We start from the raw sequence: 25,682 nt of genomic DNA on the forward strand, positions 1-25,682 counted from the left end.
AAACCTTATGACTCCCCAAACCTTGTTGAAAATTCTAAGATTTGAACTCACAAAATTATGGCCTTGTAAAAATAGTTTTACTATCAAACATTTCTAATTTCTTAAAAAAAAGAAAAAAAAGAAAGGCCATTCTGATCATATAATATATAATTAGCTTCACCCTATGTTCACCCTACCCTTTCTGACCTGAAATGATGGTACATTATAATGTACCAGTTTAACATTAGACTACCAGGGATGTCAACAATCATCTTTAAGTATAAAGAGTACATTATAAAGGATAATAAGTCTTTCAAATATGGTCAAATAAAAGGAACCTTACACTTCCACATCAAAAGTAGTAATGCCAATTATTATTAACCTTTCTTTAAAAAATACATTACTACTTTGACTTGTATAGAATATCAAAAAGCTTACTCATCTGCTAAAGCAATTATGCAGATTAAATATTACACATAATGAAATGAAAGCAGAACATTGTATTCTTTTCTAAGTTATTAAAAAATGTCAAGTCAACGTTGCTGAAAAGAAAACTTTCCTTATTGTGAATAGCACTTCTTGGAGTATGTGGTTGGGTCAAAAGACATGGAAGATTAAGGAGAACAAAGACTATAGTCACTACCCTAGAGGAAAAAGAATTTTTTAAAAGGAGGTAAAATGAGAAATCATAAACTAAACAAAACTCCAAAGCTGTATGTATATACCCAATGTATATATCAATCACATAAGCATGCACTTCAGATGCTCTTAAAAGTTATTTTATTCACTCATTACTAAGGACTAAAATAATTTAGTCTGAATAAACACCTCCAGACTAGATTCCTTCATTCCTTCAAAATAGTCACTAATATAAACAGTATTTTATATAACTATTTAATTAGATGTTATATACTCAAATGATTATTTCATACAAATACTAAAAATGAATTAATGGCAAATAATTTATCTCACTACCCTCTCCCACAATAAATAAGAAGCTACTTTGTTATCCTCCTAGTATATTGTGTGTGTTTTAAGGGAAAAGGTACTAAATATATGATAGTTTTAGAAGAAACCCACAATTCTTTCATCAACAACAATATTCATTTTATTATAAAGAAGGCTCTAGGGGGGATGGGGGGAGGATGGGAAGGGGAAACAAAGGAGGAAGCTACAATGCTTGATAAGAAATGTACTCATTATCTTGCCCATGTAATTGTAACCTCTCTGTACAGTATCTTCACAATAATAAAAAATTCTTAAAAAAAAGGCTCTATATGGCTTTTAAATCTCTTTATTCTTTTGAAAATGAACATAAAAACTAAAAAGAAAAAGTAAGTCTAAAATTATTTCATTTGAATTTCTAAGAGAACTTTTTTTCTTTTTTATTGTGAAAATACTGCACAAAGGGGTTACAATTACATGGGCAAGATAATGAGTACATTTTCTTTTTTTTTTTTTTTTGGCTCTAAATGTAATATTTTTTTTAATTATATTTTATTTTATTTGAGAACATACTGTACAGAGGGGCTACAATTACATGGGCAGGATAATGCATACATTTCTTACCAAGCATTGCAGCCTCCTCCTTTGTTTACCCTTCACTTCCCTTCCCCGCCTCCCCCCTCCCCAATGAGTACATTTTCTAAGAGAACTTTTAACTGTAGAAGTTTTAAGATAAAACAATATGTTTACTATTATTAGGTAACTAGACCTAGAAATTAAAAATTTTTTAAATGGAAATTTCTAACTTTTTGTTAAATGGAATGAATATTTAGCATATTCTGAATCTGGCTCTATCACTTGAGAATTTTTTTTTGTTTATTATCAGGCAAGCTGAATTTTAACACAATTATAAAAGCATCCACTTTCTCTGTTAAAAAACTAGTGTACTTGTAATTAAGGCGTAATCTTCAAACATAACATCTTGTTACAAAAATAACATTTTTCACAAAATGATTGTAACCTTATACAAAAACGTCAGAAATAGGGGCTGGGAAGGAGGTAGCTCATTGGTAGAGTGCTTGCCTTGCATGCTTGAGGCCCTGGGTTCAATTCCTCAGCAGCACATAAGCAAAAAGTAAAAAAGCCAGAAGTGATGCTGTGGCTCAAGTGGTAGAGCTAGCCTTGAGCTGAAGAACTGAGGGACAGAGCTCAGGCCGAGTTCAGGCCCCACGACCGGACCCAAAAAAAAAAAAGTCAGAAATAAGCAAATTCTCCAGAGTGATGACACCATATTCTGAATGTTAAGCATGTTAATTTCATTTCTTAAAATCTTTATAAAGTTTGCATTTTTAATTTGAAATAACCAATTAAAGTTTCCAACCTAAAAACACTGTCAGAAAGCTGGGCAGCAGTGGCTCACATCTGTCATCTGTAATCCTAGCTACTCAGGAGGCTGAGATCTGAGGACTGTAATTCAAAAATAGACTGGTTAAGAAATCCATGAGACTCTTATTTCCAATTGACCACCAAAAAAGCTGGAAGTAGAGCTGTGGTTTAAGTAGAAGAGTGCTGGCTTTGAGCAAGAAAGCTAAGGCACAGTGCCAAGGTCCTGATTTCAAGCTCAAGGGCCAGGACACACACACACACACACGCACACACACACACACACACACACACGCACACACGCGCACGCACACGCACACAACCATACGCACATACACACACACGTTCTTTTTTTAAAAGCCATATTCATAAGCAAAAATAAATCTTGACCTAATCCTTATACAAAACTAGTAACTCTAAATGGATCATTGATATAAATGCAAATTGTAAATGCACTAGAGAAAACATGGTAAGGAATTTTTTTTGGTGGTACTGAGATATAATCTGAGAACCTTGAGCTTGCTAGGCAGGCACTCTACCACTTGAGTCATGCTCTCAAAAATTCTTCAACATGACATCAAATAAAAAAAATTTTTTTTTGAAGAGTCAAGCTAACACAGTGGCTACAAAGCACAACTTATAGCTCCTGGTCAGCCCAGACAAAAATTCAGGAGATCCCTTCACATTCAGTAAAAGTCTGGAAATAGTGGTAACATGCCTGTCATGTAGGCTATGGAGGCATAAACAGAAGGATCGAAATCCAGACTGACTGGATATAAATATACACCCTATCTCAAAAAATGATTAACACAAAAAAGACTGAGGCAGGGTTCCAGTACTAAAGTGCCTGCCTAGCAAGCATGTAGCCCTAAGTTTAACCTCCAGTACCACCAAAAAATGAAGAAAAGAAAAGAAACAAATTTTGCTCTGGGGCTGGGAAGTTGGCTCAGTGGTAGAGCGCTTACCTTGCATGCCTGAGGCCCTGGGTTCAATTCCTCAGCACCACATAAGAAAAAAAGCCGGAAGTGGCGCTGTGGCTCAAGTGGTAGAGCGCTAGCCTTGAGCTGAAGAGCTGAGGGACAGTGCCCAGGCCCAGAGTTCAGGCCCCATGACCGGACCCCCCCCCCAAAAAAAAAAAAACAACAAATTTTGCTCTGGAAGAGATATTTAAGTGATTGGAAAGATAAGTCATAGAAAATATTTGCACATCACATATGTTGTATCCACAACATATATAAAAAACTCTCAAAGTGCAACAATAAAAAGACAAACAATTCAGGTTTTTTGTTTTGGATCCGGTCGTGGGGCCTGAACTCTGGGCCTGGGCACTGTCCCTCAGCTCTTCAGCTCAAGGCTTAGCACTCTACCACTTTAGCCACAGCGCCACTTCCGGCTTTTTTTTTTCTGCTTATGTGGTACTGAGGAATCGAACCCAGGGCCTCATGCATGCAAGGCAAGCGCTCTACCACTGAGCCACCTTCCCAGCCCACAATTCAGTTTTTTTAAAAAAGGGAAAGACACAGACATTTAACCAGAGGATATAAAGATGACATCACATGTTCAACATCAGTAGCTATTTGGGAAATTAAAAGTAAACCATGAGCCAGGCCCTGGTGGCTCACGCCTGTAATCCTAGCTACTGAGGAGGCTGAGTTCTGAGGATCGCAGTTCAAAGCCAGCCTGGGCAGGAAAGTCCATAAGACACTTTTCTCCAATGAACCACCAGAAAACTGGAATAGTGGCACTATGGCTTAAGTGGTAGAATGCTCATCTTGAGCTGAAGAGCTCAGGGACAGTGCCCAGGCCCAGAGTTCAAGCCCTATGACACCCCCCAACCCCCAGAAAAAGTAAACTACGGCAATCACTGCATAGCTGTTAGAATGGTCACAATTAAAAATATAAACACAAAAAACAAAGTGACAATACCAAATACTGGCCTAGATAAACAGCAGGTAGAACTCTTAATGTAATGCTTGTAAGAATACAAAATAGCACAATCACCCTGGAAAACAATTTGATAGTTTCTTAATAAAATTAAATAAATACCAATGACCATAAAAGCCAACAATCCCACTCCAAAAATAGAAACTAAGGTTCACACAAACCTATGAAAATCTCTGTATTATTCTGTTCCAACTACTATACCTGGAAAGTATACAAAATACCCTTCAACTGATGGATATAGAATGTCACATCTTCCTAATGGAATACTACTCAGCAGTACAAAAAAAAAAAAAAGGATGAACTACTTATACACTTAACATTTTATGTTAATTTGAAAGGCTTTATGCTGACTGAAAATCTAATTTCAAAAGCCTACATAGCACATGATTTCTTCATATGCAATTTACACTAAGACAACTAAAATGAGAAAGAACAGGGCTGGGAAGGTGACTCAGTGGTAGAGCACTTGCCTTGCAGGCATGAGGCCCTGGGTTCGATTCCTCAGCACCACATAAGCAAAAAAGAAAAAAGCCAGAAGTGGCGCTGTGGCTCAAGTGGTAGAGCGCTAGCCTTGAGCTGAAGAGCTGAGGGACAGCACCCAGGCCCAGAGTTCAGGCCCACAACCAACCAAAGAAAAAAAAACAGAGAGAGAAAGAACAGGGTTGTCAGGCATTATGGGCGAGGGATAAGTAAGAGGGCAATAGACTATTCTGAGTACAGATTATAGTGGTGACTACATGAATGTGTAAACATTAAAATTTATGGAACTGTGTTCCAAAAACAAACTGGCCCATATTGTATACTTGAAAGAAATAAATGCATCAATATTACAAACAAAATGTACACAAATAAACCAGTGTTTCTTTCTTCTTTTAACAAGAGTTAACCAGAATTCTAGCTTTCTAGTATTTTAGCAAACAAAATCAGTATTATCATCATCATCACCACCACCACCACCACCACCACCACCACCACCACCACCACCACCATCATCATCATCATCATCATCATCATCATCATCATCATCATCATCATCATCATCATCATCCATACTAGGGACTGAGACCAAGGCCTGTGGTGTATGCCTGGGAACAGCTTTACCACTGATCTATATCCCAAACCCTAAAATAATTATTTCAAATGTTTTAGAAATTATTGAGTATGAAAGTATCTTACATGGATAATTAAGTAAAATATGCCAGGAGCCTATTAAATGATACAGGACCTAGACTACTAGCTACTAGTAGCTCTGAGATACTAGTAGCCAAATTTAGGAAATCTGAGCACACAAAAAAAAAAAGCCAATAACACTAAACAAGCCAATGGTGGGTGGCTTATGCCTATAATCCTAGCTACGCAGGAGGCTGAGATCTGAGGAATGAGGTTCAAAGTCAACACACAGAAAAGTCCTTGAGACTCTCCAATTAACTACCAAAAAAAGCTGGAAATGGAGCTGTGGCTCAAGTGGTAGAGCGATAGCCTTGAGCATTTAAGCTCAGCGAGAGTGTCCAGGGCTTGAGTTCAAGCTCCAGGACTGGCACACACATAAGAAATACACATTTTAAACCTTTGAGGAAAATAGAAAGATATGGTTCTGATTAACATAATTTTAAAAATAATAAAATGATGAGAGAGAGTTAACTATTTCCTCACAAAATATATACTAATTATAAAAATGAAAATAATTGTAAAGTGAAAAGGCTTGGTTTATGCCATCTTGACCATGATGTCAAAGCTAATTATCATTATGAATGTGAAAAGTTCAAAACTGTGTGCCACTTGAAAGGAGACAGAGTGAACACAGCATTACTTCAGGATATTCTTGCCAAAGGTGAAATACCTCGTAATTACAAAACAAACTAGTATGCAAACTCACTCTGAGCTGGATTCATCTTGGTGTTGACTAGCTCCTGTAGCCCTTAGACATAAATGGAAAGTAAGATAGAAAGGATTTTGTTAGAGTCAAGTTCAAAAAATTTAGCATAGTACTTCTAATTTATAGGCAATGCAGGAATAAGAGAAGCAAGTTTAAATATACTGGAATGACATGACATATTCTTCAAGACAAGCAGTCTAGGCTCCTCAACAAGTTCATGTCATGAAATCACACAGGTGCTGTTCTAGGTGAGAAGAGATTTAAGACATGTAAAATGGAAATAAGTCATGTTCTTCAACTGGATTCTGGTTTGAAAAAGAAGGATATAAAAGAAAGTTTTAGAGAACAAATTTTAGCATATAACTGGTATTTTTGGGGTGCTCTTAGAGAAACTATTATATTAATTTTATAAAGATGCTAAAGATAAAGTATTATAAGATAAAGTATATATTTATAATATACTATTCCCTAAAAATGTTTCTAATTATTTATCAGACATCAGTGTATATGAGTGTCGAGCGCAACGTTTTTCCTACTTTCTTATATTCTAACAACTTCACAACACAAAGTAAAAGTAAAATAAAATGATAGGAAGTAACAATACTACATAAGGTATCAGGAAAAACCAGCATAACAAATTAGTCCAAGAGCAGAATTCTTGAAATCCAGTAAAATACAATAAAATTATATATCAATGAAATTGATAAAACATGAAGAAAAATATAGGGAAAAGTAAGCAAATGGAAATATAAGAATCCAGAATATTTTGTAACTTTCCATAGTTACTCTAATAACCATGAAATCTAAATTTAAGTTTTATTGCCATTACTAAAACCGTGCAAGGACATAGAGACATAGTTAACATCTTCCAAAGAATTCAAGAAAGTTATCAAATCTCTCTAAAGTCTGTAAAGTTAGGGAATTAAGTCATTTATGAAGCAAAACATTGTTCTATTGCCACATCTTGTTTTAACACCGTCAAATTTTGGATTCTCATTGTTTCCGTTTCTATGCAGAAGTCTCCATGTTTATTTGAGTATTTTATTGCATGTTGACAGTGTTATATAAAAAGTGGCATGTGGCACTTGGGATTAGCAACCCAAGCTGCAATTTAAGATAATTCTACTGAGAAAGATTACAGGCTTTCCAAACTTTTAAAGTTGGAAATCACTAAATAGCAAGTAGAGCAAAACCTTAACCACAATAAGATATTCAATAAGCAACAGCACTGGAGTAGTTATTCACTTCTGACCAGCACCACCTTCTATTTTATCATACTATTCCTTTTACTAACCCAACTGCAAGAATTCTTTTAACTCCACTGCAATCTACCCCAATATAAGCCTAACTACTATGTCTTCACATATTCAGTTCATATCATATCATTATCATAATAACTGTTCTCTTCATCTTCAGTATCCTTGCTTCTCTCTGCCATTCTCAACTAGGAAAACCCCAACTGGATAAATCCTTTGAAATGTCTATTTCACAGTTCAAGCTATGAAGTAAACAATGAGAAAAAAGTCACTTTATTTTAAATTCCTGTATACTAATCTAAAATGGGTCTTTGGTGCAACCTGGAATTCTTTCTCCAGTGTATACCTTTTTTCTCAGTAAGACCCAACCCTCCTTTTCTACTGTCACTCTCACTTCAGAACCTAGCTGAAAATTTCATTAAACAAATAATAAATAATGGTAAGAATTCTCACCTTTGTGACTACCTAACCAGGTATATCCACAGGTATATCCTGTGCTTTGCCCAAGTTTTGAACAGTGTGCCATCTATCTTCAAAACTGACTCTACATTGTGGTTTAAACTCTAGTCTTCACATTCACTTTAAGAAATCAATCCAACAACTGTCCTCTCTCCTGCATGATAAATCTTTCCTTTACTGGATCATTACAAACCAGCACATAAACATTCTATAATTTCATTTTCTGTTCCCACTTATTGGAAAATTTCACTCCAAAATTATCTACTTACTATCTTTGATTCTTCTTCTTTCCCTCTGCTGAACAAACACCACCACGTAAGTTTACATTCCTACCAGCAACTTCACTAATGACTTCCATATTGCTAAAGAGGGTCATATCAGTAGACCTTGATCATTTTATTATCAGCATTACTGACAACTCTTTGACCCTCCCTTGAAATTCTTTTCTTGTCTTCCAAAACAAAATCCTCTTGGAGTTTCTTCCCATTTTCCTCCTTGGTGCCCTTTGTATTTCCTCCTCCTCTATGATGGAATCCCCCTAGGTTCAATCATATTTTATGCATACTTGCTCTGATTGTGATCACATTCAGTACTATGGCTGTTAATTCCATCTTTCACTCAATATTGCTCAATTTTTACCTGTAGCCTTAGAACACTGTATCATGCATTCATCTGCCAGATTTATACCTCCACTTGTATGTTCATTATGGACCTCTAACTTAAGTATTTCCCAAACCATACTTTTGATTTACTACTCCTTTTGTAGTCTTCCCCATTTTGGTAAAGGATCCCTCCATCTTTCCTGTTACCCAGGCCAAACAAACCTTGGAGACATCCTGGACTCTTCTTCTCTCACAGTCCACATCTGATCCATCAGTAAATCCTGCCGTCTCCACCTTCAAAACATATGGGAATTTTCGCTCACTACTTCCAAATCTACCACCCCAATCCAAACCACCACCATCTCTTTCCTGTATCAGTGGAAATGCTTTTCCTTATTGATCTTCATCTTGCATCCTTGCCTCTCCAAATAACACTATGATACTTTAAATAATATTAGGATTTGGATCTAAAATGTTGCCCAAAAGTTCATGTGTTGAAGACAAAGTGTACAGAAGTAGGGCTTGAGAAGTGATTGAGTCATAAGAGCTTGAATATCATCAGTGGACTAATCCACTGACTGATTTATAGTTTATGAGGTACTGGGGGAGTAGTAGAAACTTCAGGAGGCCTTGGACCTTTCTTCCCCACTGCTCTATTTCCTAGCAGCCATAAGGTGAGCTTTGCTCTATGACATGATGCTCTACCACACCACAGGCCCAGAACAATGGAGGTAAGAAACCATGGAATGAAACCTCTGAAACTGAATACCTTGCTTATTTAAACTGATTTTCTAAGGTATTTTTGTCATAATGAGAAACACAAGGAAGTAAATCAGATTATTTTATTTTCTAACATAAAGTTTCTCTGTGACTTACCATTTTCTCTATAATCAAAGTTTTTATAATGGTTGACAAAAATCCCATATAATACTATCTTAATGCTTCCATTCTCAGCCTCCACTACTCTCCCTCTTATAGATTCCAAACGAGAAAACACATAAAACATTCTACAAGTATACCATTAAATATTGAATCTAATCTTTGCCTTGTATTTGCAGATAGTGTTATTACTATTAGTATTATCAACATCATCATTTGTTTGAAAGCAGAGAACCAACTTAACAGTAAGGACATCATTAAGCTTTCACCCATATTCATGGACTTCTTTTATTGCCATACAAAATGAGTTCCTAAACATGTGTATACAAGTGGAATTTGTTCTTAAACCAGTGCCTTTTCAACTCAGTGGGAAGGTAGGGACTAAACAACAAATGCTATAATGATAATGAGGTTATTAGCAGTCTTGAAAGTAGATCCTCTCTTCAAAAATAAGTCATATTGGAAAGATTTTTCAAAAAACCAAAATGATATAAAAATATAGATAACTGGAGTGTATATAGCTTTTCTGGGTGCTAAGGATTAAATCCGGGGCCTCACATGTGCTGTACCAGAGAGCTACACACTCTGCCCCATATAATGCAGCTTTCATTTATTTTGACAAAAGGTGTTGCTATATAAAGCAGGCTGGGATTGTATGTACAATCTTTCTGCTTCAGCTTCCCAAGTGCTAAGATAATAGGCATACAATATCTGGTCCTTAGAATGCTTTAACTTTGTAGGGCTGGAAAGCGAGATGGAATTCAAACTTGGGTAGCATCAGGGAGAGTCACAGACTAGTTTCTATAAAAAGTTCAAAACTTCAATTATATTTTTAAATGATTATTGCTAAAACTAAAATCAATCTCACAAGATAAAAAAATAGAAATATTATTTGTTCCAAAATTGAGATAAAAACCACACATTTTATTTTATTTTATTTTATTTTTTTGTCTTTTCTTTTTTGGTACTGGGGATCGAACCCAGGACGTTGCACTTGCTAGGCAAGCGCTTTGCCACTGATCACATCCCAGCCCAAGCCACACATTTTAAATGTAGAAAGAGAAAACATGTCAATAACAAGTAAACATCAATAATATTAAAGGCTAGTACACAAGAAATGTGCAATTTGTAGAAGAAAAAAATGAAAACATAAAAATATACTCAATGTAGAGTATTCAAAAGATGTGAAGAAAAACAATGAGATACATCTCTTATACTATTTAACTGAAAAAGAGTTAATAAATAAGACTCAATGAGCTGTTTCACTTTTGAAGGGGTTATATTTTGACCCTAATTGTTCTAGACAGCAGCTGATAAGTATCAAAAAAAAATTTAAGTATCTACTTAGAATTTTTACTAGTATTTAATCTAAGGACAGATTCAAATAACTTTTAAAAATGTACACATAAGAATTCAGTAGAACTACTGATAAATTTAAAATACAAATAATAATCTAAATATCTACTAACAGCACTGTTCATTTAAATTAAATCTTAGTATATTTTTACATTGGGAATTTATATAAGCACTAATTATTGGCATGAAATAGTGATTTATTAAGTGAAAAAAAGTCTAAGTTTCAAATAGCATATATTCTACAATTCAAACCTATGGTTATGATTACTTTAGTTAATTACACTGCTTAGAATTCCTATATGTGAGTTATCATATACAAGCAGACAAAGTAGTTAGTGTATTTTCACAGTGAAATGCTACTAAACTTAGGATATACATTTCTATGTGCTGGGAACTTCAGCTTCTCATTTATGGTCTCAGAACAGTCTAGAGAAAAGGATGGTCAAGGGACTGTTCAGTGATTTATGCAATAATTTATGAGTTTAGCATATTCTGTGGTATCAGACTATATTTTTGACATATTCTATTCAACTACATGGTGGTGGCATTTTTCTTTTGCCTAAGCTATATAGACTCTTTAACATAAACAATTAAGAAAAATTTAAAACTCTTTTCCAAATACAACAAACTAAGAACTTTCCCAGGTAAAATAATTACCTATCTCCCTTTGGTTTTCTTTTTTGTAGTGTCTTCCCTTTGGGTCTTCTTTCACTTCCTAAACAGGGACTCCCACCTGGTCCTGTTACCCGTATTGATTCAAGGCCTTTGGAAGATTTCTTAAATGTGAATTCCACTGGTTCTCCTTCTTTTAAACTTCTAAATCCTTCCATGAAAAGTTTACTCTGTAAAAAGTAGGGAGACAAGGAGAAAGAGAGATTATGATTATAAATTACGGCTAAAAAGCTTTCCAAAGCAAGTTACAAGTTGTCTATAACAAAAGCATAGTTTTCTTTAATCTCTGAAATGTATACATTTAATGTTTATGATGTCAATGCTGACGAAGAGAGAATAAACTACTAACATGTTAAAAAAAAAAAAAGCAATTTGGTCATACAAAAGTACAAGGGGCTAGAAAGGTGGCTCAGTAGAGTGCTTACCACCCATGTATGAGGCCCTGGGTTCGATTCCTCAGCACCATATAAGCAGGAAAATAACAGAAATGGTACTGTGGCTCAAGTGGTAGAGTGCTAGTCTTGAGCTGAAGAGCTGAGGGACAGCCCCCAGGCCCAGAGTTCAGGCCCCATGACCGACAAAAAAAAAAAAATTAAAGTACAAATTCTTTGACTTAGCTATAAATAAACTTTTTATTTTTCATGCAAAATAGACTCAGCAGTCTGGTTAAAAAAAATTAAAACCATCTAATGTTCATTAAATCTCACTGATAAAATAAATTATAATAGAGCCATATGATATATTATTAAAGCATTAATTTTTATTTAAGATCTATATACACTGACATAGGAAGAGTAAAAAAAATTAATAAACGATATGTCACCATAATGCCATTTTATAAAGTTGTTAAAAGAAACATTCTTCTTTCTATTGAGATAGGGTACAGAACAGGACAGTAAACCACATAAAATCATTTTTACCAGTTCTGTTTGGGAAGATGATGAAATCTCCTAGATCTTCTCTACTATACTTTTTAAGCTTTTTACAAAAAAGTTGACTTTTATCATTTGAAATATAGTTTATTTTTTGCAAAAACTTATTTCTAATTAAATTATAGCCTTGGTTTCAAATACTCATTGTCTTTTTCAATATTAATTCCCTTATCAACATGAATACACTGCTTCAAAATATACCAAAAAATATTTTTAAATGATTAACTTATGTACTTAAATCCCTTTGCATATACTGTAAAAGCCTTTCCTGAATTCAAGGGGAAATTCAGAAATTAAACTTTGGGGGGGGGGCAAGTAAAAATAAAATTCTTTATTTATAAAATTGTCTTGCTATTGCTATTTCACTACAGAACAGAAAACTGCCAAATATAGTAGCTAAATACAGTGGTTCCCCACACCCACAATTTCACTTTGTTTGAGTGGCCTGAAGTCAACAATGATCATATTTAATGGAAAATTTCAGAAATAATTCACACATTTCAGATTCCATGATGTAATCTGTAGCCAACCCACTCAGAACATGAATCATCCCATCATCTCACCACTTGCCCATATTAATAAACAACCATACTGGTTATCAGATCAACAGGTGGTTCTCTACTTGTTACAGGCCTTATAGTACAAGAATACTGATGCCAACAATTCATACATACCTAAAACTAACTATAAAGTGCTTCCTTTAAATGAAAGGCCAAAGTTCTTAATAAGAAAAGAAAACCATACGCTGAGGTTGCTAAGAGCAACACTAAGAACAACAAATCTAGACAGGTACCTGGGATTCAAGCTTTTGGGAGGATTATGAGGATCTTCAGCCCAGGCAAAAAAAATCATTTTCAAAGTCATCTTAACCAAAGAAAAATTACTGGACCTAGTAGTACACCTATCACCCTAGCTACATGGAAAGTGTAAGATCTAGGCTGGATGAAGCATTAACAGGAGACCATATTTGAAAAATAAATAATTAAAAAGGGCTAGGTTCTTGGCTCAAGTGGTAGGGCTCCTGTCAATTAAATGCAAGGCTAATTAAAAGCCCAGTACTGCAAAGAAGGTGGAGGGAAGGGGGGAATTCATGCTGGTTTTGCTTCAGGACTTCAAATTACAGCCACTATGGCTAACAGGTGCTTAGTGAAAAAGGAAATTACATTGTTTTATTTATTTAGAAGAAAAAAACATAGCATACATACAATTTAGTATTACAGTACCTTCCCTAGATCGTCCATAACCTGCTGGACATCTTACAATGCATATCCCACAAATAAAGGAAGATTGCTAAAATTGTAATTAAAATAATTACATGGAATAAATTAAAACAGTATTTCAAAGTTTAATGAAAAAGGAGAGTACTCGTTGTGAAAGTAATGCATGAAAACAGTTAATAAATCTACTTTTTTATAGCAGGTCATTGAACATAATGAAATTCTTCACACTAAAGTCTAAAATTTGACAGCTTCTTTTCTGCTGTTTGATGGTACGTAGTGGGGGGAAAAGAATTACAACTGCCTACACTCCTTAATAAATCATCATTTCAAAAAGTTATTTCAGCTATTTTAAAGCATCTCTTCTATTTTCTGCACACCAACTCTTGCATTTATTTCTTTCCTCTTTTCCCATTCAAGGTAGAACAGATTATTTCTTTTAAATCAGACAACACACAGTTTAGCTACTCAAATAATAAGAATGAAGGAACAGCAGTTTTAATTATAGATATCAAATATTCATATATTTTATTCCTAAAACAAAATTTGTCACTTATTTATCTTCTATTATAGTGAACATTCACCTTCTTTTGATTTCATTTTTCATCATTAAGATTTTTTATAACTATCATTTGTAAGTAAACTGCTTTTCCAAATTTAAAGAAAAATTCTGGCTCTTACAGACTACTAAATTCTGGTTATTTTTCATGATACTCTGTAAGAATACTTTTATTTCATCATACATGTTCTTCCTGTTCCCCAAATTAGTATGTAAGACAATTTAGGTAGATAAAGTTGACAATAAATAATTAATATGTACTACAATGTATGGCAAAAAAGACAAGAGCTCCCAGAGAATATCTCTCTTTGCTATTAAACCAAAAGAGCTAAAATATGAGTTACTAAAAAGTGAAGAATTACCTAAATATATTTTGTCACAAAAATCAACTGAATTTTTATTAAGGGGTCCTCTATTTTTCTAGTCATATTGATTCCACTGCTTATTTGTAACTAAACTACTTATTGAATCCTGTCCATTTTTACCTCACAATTTTTTTCATCTCTACCATTCATATCACTGGAATACTATTCCCCTATTTCAGGCCCTAATATACCCTACCAGGATAAGCATACTCATTCTTGCATTATTTCTACATCATCTCCTCCCTAATCCACAGCACTCTCCACAGCTGGCCATTCTCTCTGAATACATTAAGTTTATTAGTCTCTATTTCAGAAATCTGTAAATACCACTTTCTTAGATTTTGGGTGAGATTGTTTATACCCTTACCTCTATTCTAAAAAAACAAAACAAAACAAAACAAAAAACCCTCCTTTAGTAATACCAGCTTGTATGAACTTCCATGAAGATCATCTCACCTCATCTAGATTATTCTGGTTACAGCAACACTCCCCTATTCATAGTTATCTATGAAAATCTTATTAAATCTTCAAGGCATAATTCAACTGTTTCCCTCAGTTGCCCCAATCTGATCATTCTTTTCTCTTTCACTTGATTTTTTTCATGTAGAGGTTATAGTGCATTGATGTATTATACAAATAATTACATACATCTTCCACATGTTTTGCTCCTTTGGAATTATCTTGTAATTAAGGCTAACGAATGTAGTGTATATCTTAGTATTTTACAAAGGGCCTAAAGCAATTCTAGGTTTAGCACCATTGAAATCAAACATTTTTTAAACTCTTATTTAAAAAATAAATAAATAAAAGCATGAACCAAGCTTTATAAGTGACTTTGCTCATGCAAAGTGAAATTGTATGGATCTTATTTCTGCTATAAAAAATAAATTCTTACTGGGCACTGGGAGCTCACACCTGTAAATCTAGCTAATCAGGAGGCAGAGCTCTGAGGATCATGGTTCAAAGTCAGCGTTGAAAGGAAAGTCTATCAGACTCATCTCCAATTCACCACAGAAAACCAGAAGTGACACTGGCTCAGATAGAGCACTAAACTTGAGCAAGAACTCAGGGGCAGTGCCCAGGCCCTGAGTTCAATCCCCATGACCGACAATAAATAAGTAGATTAATTAATTAATTCTTTTATGCTTAATGTGAAGATGACACTCACTATACTTGATTTTTCTGGAATAAAATGTAGATAACACTGTAATAGTTTAAGATAGTAAAGCTATCCTTCTTCTGACTCCACTCAAAGCTAGTGTGTATTTATTTTCCTTGTTTGTCCTTTCTTCTATGCATTTTAAGGAAACATCACCCATACTCAATATGCCTCATGATGTTCCAACCACCTAATTAATGAATGTAAATTAATGACTACCTAGACAAGTTAGGGCCTTCTGGTGTTTAGACTTACCTTTACATCTGTCCCATTTACTTAGACAAAATATAGGAAAGTCATATGGAGAATAACTACCACTGAGTGAAAAAGTAAACAAAGGAATGACCAAATGAATGAAGAACATTAAAAAAAAAAAAAAACCTGCTAACAGCTGGGCACCAGTGGTTCAGATCTGTAATCCTAGCTATTCAGGAGGCTGAGATCTATCTAAAGATAGCAGTTCGAAACCAGTTTGGGTAGGAAAGTACAAATGGCACTGTGGCTCAAGTGATAAAGTGCTAGCCTTGAGAAAATGGAACTCAGAGATAGCACCCAGGCCCAGAGTTCAAGCCCCAGGACCTACAAAAGCAAGACAAAACCAAACAACAATAGCAAAACAAACAGCATAATGGTGACTCAGGCCTGTAATGTTAGCTGAGACTGATATCTGAGGATCATGGTTTGAAGCCAGCCCAGACAGAAAAGTCTGTGAGACTCTTATCTCTAATTTAATACCAAAGAGCTAGAAGTGGAGTAGTGGCTCAAGTGGGAAAGTGTTAGCTTTGAGCACAAATAGTCAGAGACAGCACCCAGGACCGAGTTCAACCTCCAGGACTGGCAGGAAAAAAAAATCAGCTAACATGCCTAAGAAGGAGACACTGTTATCAGCTTACAACAGAACGGAACAAAGCAATTCTGACCATAAGCTAGTTTAACTAACTCCTTCAATCTATGCTCTTCCTATTCCAACATGTAAGGTTTCCTTTCCTCTTACTTCCCTTTATTCCAATTTTTTTTAAATTTGTTGTGGCACAAATATATTACATAGTCATTAAAATATGGATCTTCATTTTTCCTTACTATTCTTTCTCTCAATTGCTTAAGAGACATGACAGAAATGTGGAGTCAAATTATGAATAGGACAAATGTATACTTTATTTGTGTATTTCAATCCCTGGGTAGAACTATTTACTGTATTTTTTACCTGTCTCTTTGACCTATGTTTTTCCTTTTCTGTAACAGGATCAGGAAGACACTTAAGTTTTGCTACAGTGCAATCCTGTAGCAAAAAATGGAGGTAAGAACATATCTCCTTCCTTAGATAACATAAGCTGACTTCTACTTCAAAAGGGTAGGTTGAATAGATGTGTCTTCAAAATGAGAGTAACAGGCAATGGGTTCACAATAAGGAAAAGAAAACAGAAAAGAGAACTCTTGAAGTTAGGATGCTGACTAAAAACTCAGTTGAAGGAGCCATATCTATCTTATAAAACTACCAGATGGGGCTGCAACTCTGGTAAGAATCAGCATTTCTAACACAACTGCAAAAGCCTTTCTCATACATTATATATGATAAGTGACATGAACAAGCTTGCAAACAGAGGGTAAGTTAGGAAGGTTTACATTAGGGTCAGTGTCCATGTCATCCACCCACCCACCTACACTCATGAAATCATAAATCAAGAAGTGCCTCAAATCCAAAAATTTAAGGCCTTTCACCAAAGAAACTGAAGAAAACATTTATGTAACTAGTACATTACTGAATCCTGCACACAAATCCCTACTCATTTTGAAATTTAGGAGACCACTGCTATAAAGGTTGGTTCCCTACCCATTCAACTTTACAGAACTCCCATCCCTCATTTTTACTAGCCCTTATTGATATACCTGGAGAGCACTTGTCTGGTATGCACAAGGTTCTGCTTCAACTCCTAGCAACACAGAGAGGTGGGGGGAGGGAGAGAAATGAGAGGAAAAAGGAGAGGAGGGAGAGAAGAGACAGATATACTAAGACTGGCCACAATGCTCAAATGCAAATGGCATCAGAAAAATAAAAATGAAAAATATTATGGAAGCAAATGGATGGGTTAATGTTCAATGTGAACCTTGCTTCTCCTACTTACAAATTCAAGCTGCACAACCAGAAATTCTAAAAAGAAATAAAAAGCAATGACAACAAACCACCCAGAAACCAAACCACAGTTCCCTTATCTACAAACTAATATTACCTAATATCTTCTAGGAATAAAAACTACTTGCTACAGTTATTGTCCCAAATAATCAATGTAAAATGTCTAGAACAGTGCTTAGCACAATATTTGGTTTATGTTGTTATTCTGTTAAGCACCCAGTATGCTCTCCTATCTGAAGGCACTCGTAAAGGGAGGTGGAAGAAAACAAACATGTAACCAGCACTGTGCTGCCTTTCATTAATCCAACCTACCTTTACTAGGAAAATTTCTAGATATAAAATCAAAGCTTTTCCTTTTATTTTCGTCAGTCGTGGGGGCTGAACTCTAGACCTAGGCACCGTCCCTCATCACTTGAGCCACAGCACCACTTCCAACTTTTTTCTGCTTATGTGGTACTGAGGAATTGAACCCAGATCCTCATGCATGCAAGGCAAGCATTCTTACCACTGAGCCAACTTCCCAGCCCACTACCAAAGCTTTTTCATAACATCTTTATGTATAGAGACTCTATACCAAATATTGTCCCAACTATGCACCTCAGCAACTATCATACTATTATGTGTTTGATTTTCTGTAAGGTCTTAAGTTTCTTGAAAGGAAATGTAATTTTTCACTTACTTAAAGCCATCCCAGAAATACAGCTGGTGATCAATATATGTTTGAGGCAGAAGGAGAAAATCAGAATAGTGGGGTACAAGGTAGAGAGGGAGAGAGAGAACAAAAATTAGCTGGAACATTTTCTCTTCAAGATGAGGATGACGATAGAAACTCCTATCTGATGAATGGTGAAACCAGAATTCAAAACTGTACTCTTTATAGTGAAAGTCCATATAAACCAAGATGACTAGTATAATGTTCTCTGGTATGTTTCAATCATTCATCAACAACATAGTCACTAAACTTTAGAAGTGTAAAGCTTTGGCTTCTAGTAGGCCTCCCTATTCAATACATGCTTTTATCCTTTCATTTTCTTGACCTTTAAAATTTAACAAATCTTCCAGATGCATTCAGGGTGGTGTGGCCATAGAAATATAAGATGATGCTAAGTGAAATAACCTCTAAGACATGAAAACAAAAGGTTTTACTTTGTTGTTTTTAACATACTATGTGATTTCTTGTTTCTTTTGTACGTTCTTGCCCCTATGCTATATCCCCATTTGTCACTGTATTTGATTTTGGTACCTTGGTATTTTATGTATGTTTATCTGAATTAGGGAAGGGAAGGAGAACAACAAAATGGTGAGACAAAGGACAAGGGGGGAACCAATGCAACAGCAACATTCGCAAGACAATCTGTTGGAAATGAATTGTACAACTTGGGGAGGGGGTTAGGGAGAGAAAAATGAGGGAGAGGGTAACAAGTTTGACAAGAAATGTACTCACTATGTATGTAACTGTAACTCCTTGGTATATCACCTTAACAATAAAAATTTTTAAAAATAACATAAACCAGAAGACATAGACTGGTTTTAACATCAAGTCTTTGTGGTACTGAAGTATAATAAGTAATATATAATGTCTAAAATCAGATATAAAATAAATCTAAAAAAAATTTCCAGGCACCAGTGGCTCACACCTGTAATCCTAGCAACTCAGGAGGCTGAGATCTGAGGATCACTGTTCAAAGCCAGCCCGGGCAAGAAAGTCCACGAGACTCTCATTCTCCAATTAACCAACCAGAAAACCAGAAATGGCGCTGTGGCTCAAGTGGTAGAGCACTAGCCTTGAGCTGAAAAGCTGAGGGACAGTACCCAGGCCCAGAGTTCAAGCCCCATGACTGACACACACACACACACACACACACACACACAAAAGTAAGTCTTTCCCATCCTAGAGATGACTTGCTTCCATCTATTAACATGAATTCTTTTGTAATAAACTGTCCTACCACTTAAAAAAAAGAATTAGCTGTAAAACTTCTTTAATACAAAAAATTATAGAAAATTGATTCTTTTATGGTAGACATCGTATTTTATTGCTCCTCTTTGAAACTAAGAACTTAAGAGATAGCTGAATAAACTTTTAAAAGTTGTTTACGAGTGGAGGAATGGCTCAAGTGGTAAGAGTGCCAGTGGTGAAGAAAAAGCCAAGTGAGCCTGGAGCTGATGGCTCGTGCCTGTAATCCAAGTTACTCAGGAGGCTGAGATCTGAGACTTGTAGTGTAAGACCAGCCTGGGCAGGAAAGTCCATGGAACTCTTACCTCCAGTTAACCATAAAAAATAAAAATTAAGCCGGGCGCTGGTGGCTCACGCCTGTAATCCTAGCTACTCAGGAAGCTGAGATCTGGGGATCCAGGTTCAAAGCCAGCCTGGGCAGGAGAGACCATGAGACTCCTATCTCCAATAAACCACCAGAAAACCGGAAGTGGCACTGTAGCTCAAGCGGTAGAGCGCTTGCCTTGAGCTGAAGAGCTGAGGGATAGCGCCCAGGCCCAGAGTTCAAGCCCCACGACCGACCAAAAAAATAAATAAATAAAAATTAAAAAAACGAATAAGAAGCCAAAGTGTAGCTGTGGCTCAAGTGGTAGATTGCTAGCCTTGAGCAAAAAAGCTTAGGGACAATATTCAGGTCCTGAGTTCAAGCCCTAAGACTGACACCAAAAACAATAACAACAAAAAAAAAAAAAAAAGCAAAAAACAAGTGAGAGTGAAACCCTGAGTTCAAGCCCCAGTACCAGTGGGTATAAGGAAGAAAGTTTAAGATCAAACATCAATGAAGTAAGGAAAACCAATAAGAGAAAATCAAGAAAGTTAAAAGCCAGTCCTTTCAACAAAATTGATAAACCCTTGGGCTAATAAGAGAGAAATAAAGATCTATAAACCTCAAGAATCAAAGTGGGGTTATCAGAACCAATCTAACATTCACTTAAAGAAATACTATGAATACATAAATGACTTAGTAAGATCGAACTTAAAAAAAAAACCACTGTGACTTGTGCAGTTTTTGCTTTTCAGTTGCAGTCTCATTATTCCCAATGCCCTTGTCATTTTCTGTGACTAGAATAATGTAATGGCACTACAAGCCTCAAAGCTAGCCTCAGAAACTCTCCTTTTCATCTACTCCTGCTCTCTTTTTACTTGTTCTTTCATTTTTCCTAAGGCACGTCAGAGTCCAAAAATGTACTCAAATCTTCCCTTAACTGTAGCTGGTAACCATAAAAGAAATTCTCTGAGCTATCTTGTCTGAGAGTTGATCATAGGACCCCCATTTCTACCTATTTCTACTCCCAAGGAAGGAATGCTGTATAGATAGGATAAGAATCTGGACAGGCCATGCTGGGTTTCCCTACTGCAATTTATTAGCTTTATCACACCTTTTTTGCCCAATCATACTGCCACATGGTTGCTCAAGGTTCAATAATGCCTATGCAACAATGTCTTCATAAAAACTCAAAGGGTCAGTATTTGGAAAGTTGACACACAGTTTCAGAAAGATGACCAACAACTGATTAGCCAGTGAGAAGAATGTTGCACTATTTTCCTCCTGTACTCAGGATCCTCCCAGACCTCACTCTATACTGGATGCATACCTGTGTAAGTATAGTGATTCCCGGAGTTCTAGTAAAAATAAGCTATTCCAATAAAATAATTGAACTCAGGGAAAGAGTTGTGGGAACCCCAGTTTAAAGTCTCAGAGGTTTAGACTTGCAACTGGGCCTGACTTTAAGGCAATTTTGTGGACTGAGTCTTCAACCTATGGAATACAATGCTATCTCTGGCTAGAAACTAAATTACAGAATGGCCAATTGTACGCTTGATTGAGAGGTAAAATTTTAAAAAATTGTAGATCATAGAAATGATCTTGATTGCAAATATATATTACATGCCAGGTGCTGGTCGGTGGCTCACACCTGTAACCCTAGCTAACTCAGGAGGCTGAAATCTAAGGATCATGGTTCAAAGCCAGCCTAGGGCAACAAAGTCCGTGAGACTCTCATCTCCAATAAACCACTAGAAAACCGGAAGTGGCACTGTGGCTCAAGCGACAGAGCTGAAGAGCGCAGGGATAGCACCCAAGCCCAGAGCTGAAGCCCTACAACTGACCAAAAATATATCAGGAGAAAACAAGTATGAGTTTGAGTTTTCTATTCTCTGAAACTTATAGAAAATGAAACGATAACAGCAAAACAAACCCAAATACTAAAAGTAAAGAAAATGGGTGCCAGTGGCTAAAGCCTATCTATAATCTTAGCTACTAGGGTAGGATCTGAGAGCATCCAGATTTGAAAATTGTGGTTGAAAGCCAGCTCAAGCAGAAAAGCAGAAAAATGCTGGACTAGAAGTGTGGCTCAAGTGGTAAAGTCTTAGTGGTAAGCAAAAAAGTCAAATGAAAGCAAATAGCCCTGAATTCAAGACCTGTATTGGCAAAAGAAAGAAAAGAGAAGAGAAAAAAAAGAGAGAGAAAGGGAGAGAGGAAGAGAGGAAGGGAAGAGGAAAGAAGACAAGAAAAAAAGAAAGGAAGGAAAGGAGGGAGGGAGGAGAGAGGGAAAAAGAAGAAAAAAGAGGGAGGGAGGGAGGGAAGGAGGGAGAAAAAGAAAAGAGAAAGGGAAATATTCTCAATCTTCTAAATAACATCTATGTAAAAATCTAAAGCTAATTCAACCTTAAAACACTTTCCTCCTTGGATTAAGAGTAAAACATTAATGTTCATTTTTGTTATCTCTATTCAACTACAAACTGGAGGTCAGAGACATTACAATCAAGGAAAATAGGCAGCAGTATTGGAAAGGATGGGGACCTGTCTCTGTTTACAAAACAGACATATGAGTATTAAGGAATATTTAAAGCAATCACCAGAACTAATATATAAATTTAGTATAAGTATTTAGGAATCTTTAAAGCAATCACCAGAACTAATATATAAATTTAGGCAGTCTGATGACAAAGGTAATGCATGAGCAAGAACCTGGGTTTGATCATTAGCACCGCCAAAAAAATAAAATTAAAAAATTAAAGACACTGTTGAACATAAGATTGAAAGAAAAACTAGTAAAAAGAGACAGGAAGAGTTATTATATATGATAAACTCAGCAAGACAAAATCCCCAAATAAGTACATACAAACCTAATATTGAGCAGCCAAATATACAAATATTAGACCTAAAGATAGACTCCAATGTAATTCTATTAGGTAAGAGTTTGTGAGGCACTGAGTTCGATTCTCAGTAATGAAAAAAAGGGGGTAGGGAATTTAAAATCCCATTTTCAGAAAGGACAGATTATTCAGACAGAAAAATCAACAAAGAAATAACAGAGTTCAATTATATCCTGGACCTATGGTCCTAATAAACATGTATGGATAATTCCATTTATGAGCAGCACAATATGCAATCATCTCATCTCATCAACATATGGAACATTCTCCAGGTTAGATCATATAATTTGCCAGAAGCAAGTCTCAACCGATTTTTAAAAACTGAATTGTTAGCCAAGCACAGGTACCTCACACCTGTAATCCCCGCTACTCAGGTGACTGAGATCTAAGGATCAAGGTTTGAAGCTAGTCTGGGCAAAAATCCCCATGAGACTCTTACTTCCACTTATCCACTCCAAAAACACTAGTAGTGCTGTGCCTCAAGTAGTAGAGAGTGCTAGCCTTGAGCTGAAGAGCTCAGGGACAGTGCCCAGACCCTTTGTTCAAGCCCTACAACTGACAACAACAACAAAATTGAATTGTCATCAACCATCTTTTGACCACAGTGTACTAAAACCATAAATCCATAACAAGAAAAGCTCTGAAAACTATACAAATACAGTAATTACATAATTTACTCTGAAAAAAAAAATGGCTGAAGGAAAAAAAATCAACAGATGGATTTAAATTTTCTTAAATGAAAATGGAGTACACAACCACTATAATATATTGGATACAGCAAAAGCATTAATGACAGAAAAGCTTATAGCAACCAATATCAACACAAAAAGCAGAAAATTTTCAAATAAGCAACCTATCACTGCATCTCAAGGAGCTAGGGGAAAAGATGACAAACCAAACACTTGCAAAGAGTGAGAGAAAAAGAGGGGGGGGAGGGGGAGGGAGAGGGAGAGGGAGGGAAGGAGGGAGGGAGGGAGGAAGGAAGGAAGGAAGGAAGGAAGGAAGGAAGGAAGGAAGGAAGGAAGGAAGGAAGGGAGGGAGGGAGGGAGGGAGGGAGGGAGGGAGGGAGGGAGGGAGGGAGGAAAATCAATCTAGGAATAAATGAAATACACCAAAAATTACAGAACTTGTTCTTTGAAAAACTAAGTGATATTTGTAAAATCCTAGGTAGTAAGAAAGAAAGAAGATTCAAATGAAATCAGAATAAAAAGGGAACCATTACAACTTATTTCAAGAAATACAAAGGATCATTAGAGATTACTAGAAAAAAATATATGCTAATTGATAACTTCACAGTAATGAGCAAATTTCTGGATACATACATCTTATCAAAGCTAAGTCATGAAGAAACAGAAAAGCAAACAGAATGATAACAAGATTAAATCTCTCATCAGTGAAAAGCCAGGAATGAGATAGCATTAATGCTATATTCTACCAAACATTTACAAAGGAACTGACAATAGTTCTCCTTAAATTGAAATGGAGTAATTTCTAAACACATTTTATGAGACATGTATTACTCTGATACCAACAGCCAGATATGAATACAATAAAAAAAGAAAATTCAGGCTAGTATCTTTGATGAACATAGGAGCAAAAACCCCACAAAATAATATCAAATATCACAGTATAAAGATCACCATAATACAAGGAATGAGTATAGGGCTCATTCCTTTATAATATAATTGCTGAACACTAGACTAAGTTAGGAAAAGCTGAACACTTTCTAAGATTTAGAACATGAAAAGGATATCTACTCTCAGGTTTTTAAATATAGTACTAGAAGTTCTTACCAAAGCAGGAAAGCAAGAGAAAGAAATAAAAGACAGCTAAATTGAAAAAGAAGTCAAATTATCATTGTAGATAACAAGATTATATATAGAGAAAACTACAAGTTCACAATATTGTTTTAGCTATTTGAGACCCCTTGACATTTCAGTTAACTTTAAGGTTGATTTTTTTTTTATTTCTATTACTGTGGCTTTGAAAGGGACAATATGGAACCTTGCTTTTGTTAGTACTCGTATCTTAGCAATAAATATAAGGTGCCTTTCCATTTATTTATATTGTTCCCATTTCTTTCAGTGATATCATGCAGTTCTTAGACTATGGATATTTTGGCTCCTAGTCTAATTTTATTCCAAAAATTGTATTCTTTTTGTAACTATTATAAATGTAAGTTTCTTAATGTAATTTTGATATTTTATTCATGTGAAGAAGTGTAAATAATTTTAGGAGGCATCTTGGACACTAAAACTTTACTTAATTTGTTTGTTCTAACAATTTTAGAGTTATATACATACAATTTTTCTCTTTTATTAATTTAGATCATTTTTATTTATTTCCTTTTTCTAATTGTTCAACTAGGATTTCTAGTATTATACTGAACTAAAATTAGGGGAAAAAGAAAGTGAACTGCATCTTTATCCTACTGTTGTAAAAGAAAATATAAATATGACAAAGTGTATTATTTTTAAACATTTTAATTGACTATATAAAAACATTTGCTTTACAACTTATGTATAAGACAGCAGGATATTATATGCCTTGGGAGAAAACCTTTATGGCTGATGGTGGGTTGGATGAAGAATTAGCAAACACTCCTCCTCTAAAAAAAAAAAAAAAAGATCTGTTCAAGTGCCCAGCCTGCTCCAATGATCACAGAAGGGTCACGAAGCCCCAGGGGATCTTTCCAGGCATGAAACAAGTTCCATAACCCTGCTCTAACTCTTTCATGGAAAAAATCACTGGATATATGTAAGGCAATGCCTTAGTTTCACCATGTTGATGCCTTACTGTTACGACCAACAGTT

The 25,682-nt window shown here is 35.5% G+C and overlaps 1 protein-coding gene across 2 annotated transcripts in view; it reads right to left on the minus strand.

Annotated features, from left to right (window-relative positions):
- Positions 1 to 25,682, minus strand: part of Lin28b (lin-28 homolog B) — an 84,980-nt gene that overhangs the window by 22,895 nt on the left and 36,403 nt on the right. The window contains exons 3-5 of one of the 2 annotated variants that reach the window (XM_070010537.1): positions 11,337 to 11,521; positions 8,667 to 8,738; positions 6,128 to 6,169 (exon numbers count right to left, since the gene is read on the minus strand). In XM_070010537.1, the coding sequence (XP_069866638.1) occupies positions 6,128 to 6,169; positions 8,667 to 8,738; positions 11,337 to 11,521 (299 nt within the window). The remainder of the gene's footprint in view (positions 1 to 6,127; positions 6,170 to 8,666; positions 8,739 to 11,336; positions 11,522 to 25,682) is intronic. The other variant, XM_070010538.1, reaches the window with a different exon arrangement.

The sequence above is a fragment of the Dipodomys merriami genome, unplaced genomic scaffold, assembly GCF_024711535.1.
Source record: "Dipodomys merriami isolate MVZ:Mamm:240054 unplaced genomic scaffold, mDipMer1.0.p SCAF_8, whole genome shotgun sequence".
Classification (NCBI taxonomy): Eukaryota; Metazoa; Chordata; class Mammalia; order Rodentia; family Heteromyidae; genus Dipodomys; species Dipodomys merriami.